This window comes from Salvelinus namaycush, chromosome 20 (genome assembly GCF_016432855.1).
Source record: "Salvelinus namaycush isolate Seneca chromosome 20, SaNama_1.0, whole genome shotgun sequence".
Classification (NCBI taxonomy): domain Eukaryota; kingdom Metazoa; phylum Chordata; class Actinopteri; order Salmoniformes; family Salmonidae; genus Salvelinus; species Salvelinus namaycush.
Window position 1 is genome coordinate 16,490,878 of NC_052326.1, and position 9,329 is coordinate 16,500,206.

Sequence of the window (9,329 nt, forward strand, 5' to 3'; positions counted from 1 at the left end):
AAGTCACACTACAATATGCATCAAACAGGGTATATACCAATATTATTGTGGTACATACTGCCAGATGAGTGCAGTATAGGTTTCACTTCTCTTTGGTAGAGTACTGCCAAAGTCATCTGGTACTGTGGGTAGGAGTTTCCCGCACCACTGGTCCAGTCTCATTGTTTTTATCCTCATTATGGGGTTGTGTAATCTGAACCTAGATCTACCTCGATCTGTTGCACAAATCACCAGTGGCTGCCCAGATGACGTCATGAGACTGCGTCCAGAAATCGAAGCAAAGAGGGGTCAAGGAAACGGAAGCCGGGCGGTTATTACATGGCTATGTGCACTGCAGCTAATTGTTGTACAAAAACCGTCGTTGCTTCTGATATAAGTAGAGGACCAACGGATATCACCACCGTCTGTCATGTCGTACTGTGAGCAAGAGGGTAATAGCGCACCTTAGATTTTCATTCATTTCGCTTGTCCAATGAATGTCATTGAAGGGGCTAGCATGGTAACGTTAGGTATCTAGTTAGCTTGCGAAGCAGGTCAGCGGTCCTTGTTCCAGCTTTATTGGTGCAGTAATTTAATGTAGCTTAGTTGCAGTCAGTTATAGGGTTTGAAGAGGTCTATAAATGGGGCAATCAGATTCTCAGGGTTAATCTGATTTGTAAAGGAAGGCGAGACGAACACATTAACGTCCACGCTAGCCAGATAACTAAATTGCAAGGCTAGTAGATGACTTCAGGCAGAGCTGTCAAAGCGCTTACCAGAAGATACCGACCCTGCCGTTACGCTTGTTTACACTAAGGTCAGAACGCAATCATGGTTCCATTTAGTTATGACTAGGTGGCAATCAGCCATTCGCTTTGCCCACGACTACCCTGTGTGTGAACTACATCCCCGACACTGTTTTAACATTTATAAATGTCAATCATTGCTTGCAATATGGCTTTCGAAACATATGGCCCTTTACCTTCCATCAGCAAGAACCAATCCTTCAAATTAAAGATACACTTACATGCTGACCACACTGCTCGCGTTGCGTGCGCAAAATAAATGTACACATACATGTTATTCAATCATTGCACCCACACTGCTCATGATATTCTGCGTAGCCAGGCATTTATAGAACTTAGTTCTATTTGTGATGCGCGGAAAGTCCCGCCTCTCCCATCTCCTCATTGATTTTTAGGAGCATATACCCACGTGGGTGGTAGTGGTAATGCACCTTACAGTTGGTTGCGACCATCATATAAAGTCAGAAGAAGCCTGGAGGAGGAGAGATTACTAGAAACTAACTTTCACCCTTTTATCTGTGGATTAATTGTCGGAGTAGAGGACAATGTTAATATCCCAGGACAAATTAGCTGCAACAGCTAGCTAGCTGAATTGACAATGTTGAATGCTTTTCAACCTGTCCCCAAATTAATATAGTTGGTTCAGAGTTCGTTTTGATATTTCAACTTGTGTCCTGATCGCGTCTGGTGTGGGTGGAGAAAATCAACATGCACGCGGACGGTCTGGTCAGCATGTTAAGGTGTGTTCACACGGCACCTTAGGCTAGGGCTAAGAGCCTCCTTAGCCCTGGGCTAAGGATGATGTTAGCCTGGGGCTAAGTGGGTTTTCACACTTGCACATTCTAAAGTGGGCACCAACCTTAGCCCAGGACTAGCTGTCCCTGCTCCGGAGGACTTTTTGGGATTTTCCAGTGTGAATCAGTGTCAGGAACAACTACTAGAATGCCCAGTCCAATCAAAAAAGCTGCACTGTTATTTTGACAAGTCAATTCATACAATTTAATCCTATCTGAGGACAAAAAACAAATCCATGCAAAAACATTGGTTGCTATGCCTAACATACATGGTTATTATGGCTGGCTGGCTAATGTCTTTTCACTTATCAAACTAAAGATACAAACACTACAAATGGAAAGGCAGCAAATGCTTCATTTGTCTGTTTTCATAGATTTTCCATTTACTTTTAAATGGCTATATCCATGATGATAATATTGTTGAATGATTCAGCCTAGATCAGAAAAGTTGATGCCTCGTTCATGCACACCAGTCTCTGTACAGGGGTGAGATTGAATTTCAAAAGTGAAACATTGTTTCTGAGGTCAGACAGGCAGATGGCGAAGTTTATACAAACCATCACTGTTGGAAATCAAATGCTAGGCTAGATGCAAGATGAAATAATGTGTTAATAAATGCCGTATTGCTTATAACATTGGTCACATGTTGGTCCGTTAGCTCTGGGCTGTGGAATACCAGTGTGATTACTTAGCCCAGGGCTAAAGCTTAGCCTAGGGTTAACAAATGCTTGTGTGAACACAGGCTAAGCTAGCCCAGGGCCAGTCTAGCCTATGGCTATGATAGCCCGGGGCTAAGAACAATGCAGTGTGAAAAGGCCTTTATAGCAGTTTCACATATCCGTACCGCTATGGGTACCTCCAGTCAACGAAACTACACTTCCCGAGTTACACTTACAGACAGATGTGCAGAGCATGCTAGATAGTTAAACGTACCTCAATGCAGGGATGGGATATGTCACTGTACTCCAATTTGTACCTTTATCCAAATCCACACTGCTCCGTCAAGAAGATTGAAATACTGCTCGTTTTTTTCTAAAAACTGCCCTTTTCATTCTCATGCTCGCTAGCTGTAGCCACCGCAGCCATTTTGGAATGGCTTTGTCAGCCAATCATCTCCTTTGTTGTTTAACGCAACATGCCATTCCATAATGGCAGCTGTAGCTACTGCTAGCTAGCATGAGGATGAAAAGGGTTTTCAGAGAAAATAGAGTATTTAAATCTTCTCGATAGAGCAGTGTGGATAAAGGTCAAATTTGAGTACAGTGGCATATCCCATCCCTGCATTGAGGTACGTTTTCCGACCCACGTCTTGCGCCGGCCCTACGGTGTCCTAATGTAACCATGATTTGCGTTCCGACCTCAGTGCAGCTCAGTGTAAACAAGCATAACAGTAGGGTCGGTATCTTCTGGCAATCGAAGCGCATGTCATGTCAGGTGACAGTTCAGTTTGTTTATATCTGGACCCTGCTGGTTAAACATAGTTAGTGGGCATTGATTCAGCATTCTGTTTACAGAACTCTGGTGAAAAACAGCTGTTGTCGAATTGTTAACTTAGCAGCTATTATGGCCAACATATTAATAGCCAACCACTTGCTTTGATCCAATAGATAAATGCATTTGTGTGTTTATTGGGTCAGTCAGACCATAATAACCATGAATTTGTATAATTGGTCTCCCACTTTGCTTTAATAAAGCCAGCCTGGAGACAAGGAAGGGGAAATGCAATTAGTATGTCATGGTCATAGCTCAGTGCCCGTTGTTTCCTTAGAGATGGCATCTTTTCATGCCATCCTCTCACCTGTGTGTTCACCTTGCCAGGTAAAGATTGCATCATCTTCGTTACCAAGGAAGACCATGAAGCACCTAGCAACGCTGAGCTCATTGCAGATGACCCCAATGACCCCTACGAAGACCAGGGTAAGTGGGCTGTGAATTCATGTCAGGGATGTAGAAGGATTATAAAACACTCAACAGTAGTGTAGTCATTACAAAGATACTAAAGAGGTGAATTCTGAAGTTACAACTATGTCAATTCGGAAAGTATTCAGACCCCCTTCACTTTTTCCACATTTTGTTACGTTACAGCCTTAATCTAATATGGAAATGTGGAAAAAGTCAAGGGGTCTAAATACTTTCTGAAGGCACTGTGTGTGTGTGTGTGTGTGTGTGTGTGTGTGTGTGTGTGTGTGTGTGTGTGTGTGTGTGTGTGTGTGTGTGTAGAGAGAGATATTACACATTTAAAACAGAAATACCTTATTTACATAAGTATTCACACCCTGAAATTGAGCTCAGGGGTATCCTGTTTCCATTGATCATCCTTGAGATGTTTCTACAACTTGATTGGAGTCCACCTGTGGTAAATTCAGTTGATTGCACATGATTTGGAATGGCACACGTTTGTCTATATAAGGTCCCACAGTTGACAGTGCATGTCAGAGCTAAAGCCAAGCCATGAGGTTGAAGTCAGACTCTCTAATTGTCCTTAGAGTTCCGAGACAGGATTGTATCTAGGCACAGATCTGGGGAAGGGTACCAAAAAATGTCTACAGCGTTGAAGGTCCCCAAGAACACAGTGGCCTCCATCATTCTTAAATGATGACGTTTAGAACCACCTAGACTCTTCTTAGAGCTGGCCACACAGCCAAACTGAGCAATCGGGGGAGAAGGGCCTTGGTCAGGGAGGTGACCAAGAACCCGATGGTCACTCTGACAGAGCTCCAGAGTTCGTCTGTGGAGATGGGAGAACCTTCCAGAAGGACAACCATCTCTGGATCACACCACCAATCAGGCCTTTATGGTAGAGTGGCCAGGCTCTCAGACCATGAGAAAGAAGATTCTCTGGTCTGATGGAACCAAGATTGAACTCTTTGGCCTGAATGCCAAGCGTCACATCTGGAGGAAACCAGGCACCGCTCATCAGCTGGCCAAAACCATCCCTAAAGTGAAGCCTGGTGGTATTTTGGTATTTTATTAGGATCCCCATTAGCTGTTGCAAAAGCAGCAGCTACTCTTCTTGGGGTCCACACAAAACATAAAACATAATACAGAATGGCATAATACAGAACATCATTCGACAACAACAGCTCAAGGACAGAACTACATACATTTTTAAAAAGGCACACGTAGCCTACATATCAATGCAGACACAAACTATCTAGGTCAAATAGGGGAGAGGCGTTGTGGTGGCAGCATAATGCTGTGGGGATGTTTTTCAGCGGCAGGGACTGTGAGTCTCAGGATTGAGAGACAGATGAACAGAGCAAAGTACAGAGAGATCCTTGATGAAAACCTGCTCCAAAGCACTCAAGACCTCAGACTGGGGCGAAGGTTCACCTTCCAACAGGACAACGACCCTAAGCATACAGCCAAGACAACGCAGAAGTATCTTTGGGACAAGTCTGAATTTAAAAAAATTATTTAACCTTTATTTAACCAGGTAGGCTAGTTGAGAACAAGTTCTCATTTACAACTGCGACCTGGCCAAGATAAAGCAAAGCAGTGCGACAAACAACAACACAGAGTTACACATGGAATAAACAAGCGTACAGTCAATAACACAATAGAGAAAAAAAGTCTATATGCAGTGTGTGCAAATGGTGTGAGGAGGTAAGGCAATAAATAGGCCATAGTAGCAAGTAATTACAATTTAGCAAATTGACACTGGAGTGATAGATGTGCAGATGATGATGTGCAAGTAGAAATACTGGTGTGCAAAAGAGCAGAAAGTAAATAAAAACAATATGGGGATGAGGTAGGTAGATTGGATGGGCTATATACAGATGGGCTATGTACAGCTGCAGCGATCGGTTAGCTGCTCGGATAGCTGATGTTTAAAGTTAGTGAGGGAAATATAAGTCTCCAGCTTCCGCAATTTTTTTCAATTCGTTCCAGTCATTGGCAGCAGAGAACTGGAAGGAAAAGCGGCCAAAGGGGGTGTTGGCTTTGGGGATGACCAGTGAGATATACCTGCTGGAGCGCATGCTACGGGTGGGTGTTGTTATCGTGACCAGTGAGCTGAGATAAGGCGGAGCTTTACCTAGCAAAGACTTATAGATGACCTGGAGCCAGTTGGTCTGGCGACGAATATGTAGCGAGGGCCAGCCAACGAGCCAGCATACATGGTGGGTGGTATATGGGGCTTTGGTGACAAAACGGATGGCACTGTGATAGACTGCATCCAGTTTGCTGAGTAGAGTGTTGGAGGCTATTTTATAAATGACATCGTCGAGGATCGGTAGGATAGTCAGTTTTACTAGGGTATGCTTGGCGGCGTGAGTGAAGGAGACTTTGTTGCAAAATAGGAAGCCGATTTTGGATTTAATTTTGGAATGGAGATGTTTAATATGAGTCTGGAAGGAGAGTTTACAGTCTAGCCAGACACCTAGATATTTGTAGTTGTCCACATATTCTAGGTCAGAACCGTCCAGAGTAGTGATGCCAGTCGGGCGGGCCGGTGCGGGCAGCGAATGGTTGAAAAGCATGCATTTGGTTTTACTAGCGATTAAGAGCAGTTGGAGGCCACGGAAGGAGTGTTGTATGTCAACACAGTGTCCGAAGAAGAGCCAGAGGTATACAGAATGGTGTCTTTTGCTTAGAGGTAGATCAGGGAATCAATCGCAGCAAGAGAGACATCGTTGATATATACAGAGAAAAGAGTCGGCCCGAGAATTGAACCCTGTGGTACCCCATAGAGACTACAACAGGTCCGGACAACAGGCCCTCCGATTTGACACACTGAACTCTGTCTGAGAAGTAGTTGGTGAACCAGACGAGGCAGTCATTTGAGAAACCAAGGCTGTTGAGTCTGCCGATAAGAATACGGTGATTGACAGAGTGGAAAGCCTTGGCCAGGTCGATGATGACGGCTGCACAGTACAATCTTTTATTGATGGCGGTAATGATATCGTTGAGTATCTTGAGCGTGGCTGAGGTGCACCCGTGACCAGCTCGGAAACCGGATTGCACAGTGGAGAAGGTACGGTGGGATTCGAAATGGTCAGTGATCTGTTAACTTGGCTTTCGAAGACTTTAGAAAGGCAGGGCAGGATGGATATAGGTCTATAACAGTTTGGGTCTAGAGTGTCACCCCCTTTGAAGAGGGGGATGACCGCGGCAGCTTTCCAATCTTTAGGGATCTCGGACGATACGAAAGAGAGGTTGAACAGACTGGTAATAGGGGTTGAAACAATGGCTGCAGATAATTTTAGAAAGAGAGGGTCCAGATTGTCTAGCCCAGCTGATTTGTACAGGTCCAGGTTTTGCAGCTCTTTCAGAACATCTGCTATCTGGATTTGGGTGAAGGAAAAGCTGGGGAGGCTTGGGCAAGTAGCTGCGGTGGGTGCGGAGCTGTTGGCCCGGGGTTGGGGTAGCCAGGAGGAAAGCATGGCCAGCCGTAGAGAAATGCTGAATATCCTTGAGTGGCCCAGCCAGAGCCCCAACTTGAACCCGATCAAACATCTCTGTAGAGACCTGAAAATAGCTGTGTAGCGATGCTCCCCATCCAATCTGACAGCGCTTGAGAGGATCTGCAGAGAAGAATGGGAGAAACTCCCCAAATACAGCTGTGCCAAGTTGTAGCGTCATACCCAAGAAGACTCGAGGCTGTAATTGCTGCCAAAGGGTGCTTCAACAAAGTACTGAGTAAAGGGTCTGAATGCTTATGTAAATGTTATTTATTTATTTAAAATTGTATAAGTTTGCAAAAATGTCTAAAAACCAGTTTTTGTTTAATCATTATGGGGTATTGTGTGTAGATTGATGAGGGGGAAAAATCTATTTAATCAATTTTAGAATAAAACTGTAACTTAGCAAAATGTGGAAAAAGTCAAGGGGTCTGAATACTTTTCAAATGCACTGTACATGCCAGCAAGGTGAAAAAACCTGCCGTTCTGCCATTGAGTAAGGCAGTTAACCCTCAACAGCAATTGCTTTCCGGGCGCCGATGACGTCGATTAAGGCAGCCCCCTGCACCTCTCTGATTAAGAGAGGTTGGGTTAAATGCGGAAGACACATTTTGGTTGAATGCATTCAGTTGTGCAACTGACTAGGTATCCCCCTGCCCTTTCCTCTTATATCCCTATTCCTCTAGGCCTGATTCTGCCTAGTGGGGAGATCAACTGGAACTGTCCATGCCTGGGAGGGATGGCTAGCGGGCCCTGTGGCACACAGTTCAAGGAGGCCTTCTCCTGCTTCCACTACAGCAATGAGGAGGTGAAAGGTTCAGAGTGTATCGACAACTTCCGCGCTATGCAGGAGTGTATGCAGAAGTACCCCGAGCTCTACCCACAGGAGGACGAGAACGAGGGAGTCGCCGCGGGAGGGGCTGATGCTACAGCCCCTGCGCCTGCTGAGGACTCTGCCCCCGCTGAGGACTCTGCCCCCGTTGATTCTACTGCACCTGAGCCCGCAGAGGACTCGTCCCCAGCACCAGTGGCGTCTAGTGACTCTACCCTGTCCTCCCCAACACCTGAGTCTGCCCCGTCATTCGACAATACACCACCCACAGACAGCCAGGCTGCCAGCTAAAATCACCCACCTTCCACCATCCCCCGGTCTCTCCCTGAAACCACTGCCGTGCACAGACCACTCTCTGGGGAGATCAGCTCTGTCAACTGATGCCTCAGACCTGTTTTCTTGGTTCAACATTCATCACGAGGGAGAATTACTTTTAAAGGGGGCCTAGAACTGCAGAGGAGTTAAGTCTCCTACAGGGAATATGCTGTAAGAGGAGGACGACAATACAAAAGAAATACACATCTTTTTATTATGCTTTTTTTATCCAGTGGTTGTTGAGCTCCTGAGGTTCCTACAGTGGTGAGTTTGTAGAGGAGGACTTGTTCGCTGAAGGGGACTTTAGTTAAAGGATTCTCATCCAAAACAATTTAGCTGCTTATTATCAAGCTTCAAATCAGATAATTTGTGCCATTCTATGTTAATTCTACACTGGAGGTGTGTAACCTACTGTCAATGTTACTGGTCAGACTAGTTTGTGATCACTTGACTTAATGTTAGGCTTGGGCGGCATACCATATACCAGGGTATTTGGAAATAGTCGTGATGTTTTTTTCAATACTGTTAATAGCATTGAACATTTAAACTATTTATTTGACGATTTTCAATACAGTTTAATATTTGTTGCTACCTTGTAAGTAAATACCCACAGTCAACTTGTGCAATACATTTGGAGATAAATCAGATTACGTTCTTCATTTCACCGGTCACATTATTTCACATTATGAAGCTTACCATAGTTCCCCAGAACAGTTGAGCCAATCACGTGGTTGTTTGTTTGTAAATAGCACAACTGGAGAAAGCGGGAGCAGGTAAGTCCAGCTGTGTATTGACGGGTCGCGTTTTATATTGAAAGTCGTGTTTTTTTGCTTCAATAGAGTGATCAGGGAAGTGCAACTTTAGTTTTCCTTCAGAAAAAATACATTAGTGCAACACATTAGGCAGAATAAAAGCTTAATTGTAATCAGATGATAAAAGTAGTGCAACGCTATTTGGCTGGCAGCCACACAAGTAAATGAGCTTGCAATGAAAAAGCAAGGTATTTTTTGCAAAAATTATGCATAGCCATCATGTGCCTGTTTATCATAGAAAGAATGTAGCCAGCTACATTTCCTAATGTTTTGCTTAAAGTTAATATTGTAGTTAATCTTTTACCGAAGAAAAGTAGGCTGGCTACACCGAGAAAAGTAGCTACACATCAGTCAGAGCACTGTCTGCTAATATAATGCCCATTCGTGAA

General features: G+C 44.4%; 1 protein-coding gene across 1 annotated transcript; it reads left to right on the forward strand.

The window, feature by feature from the left end:
- The first annotated feature begins 284 nt into the window (after positions 1–284).
- On the forward strand, positions 285–8,778 carry LOC120065703 (mitochondrial intermembrane space import and assembly protein 40-like). The gene is made up of 3 exons (XM_039016783.1): positions 285–431; positions 3,398–3,496; positions 7,668–8,778. The coding sequence occupies exons 1-3, from the start codon at positions 410–412 to the stop codon at positions 8,102–8,104; spliced, it is 558 nt and encodes a 185-aa protein (XP_038872711.1). The 5' UTR covers positions 285–409; the 3' UTR covers positions 8,105–8,778.
- The last annotated feature ends 551 nt before the right edge of the window (positions 8,779–9,329 follow it).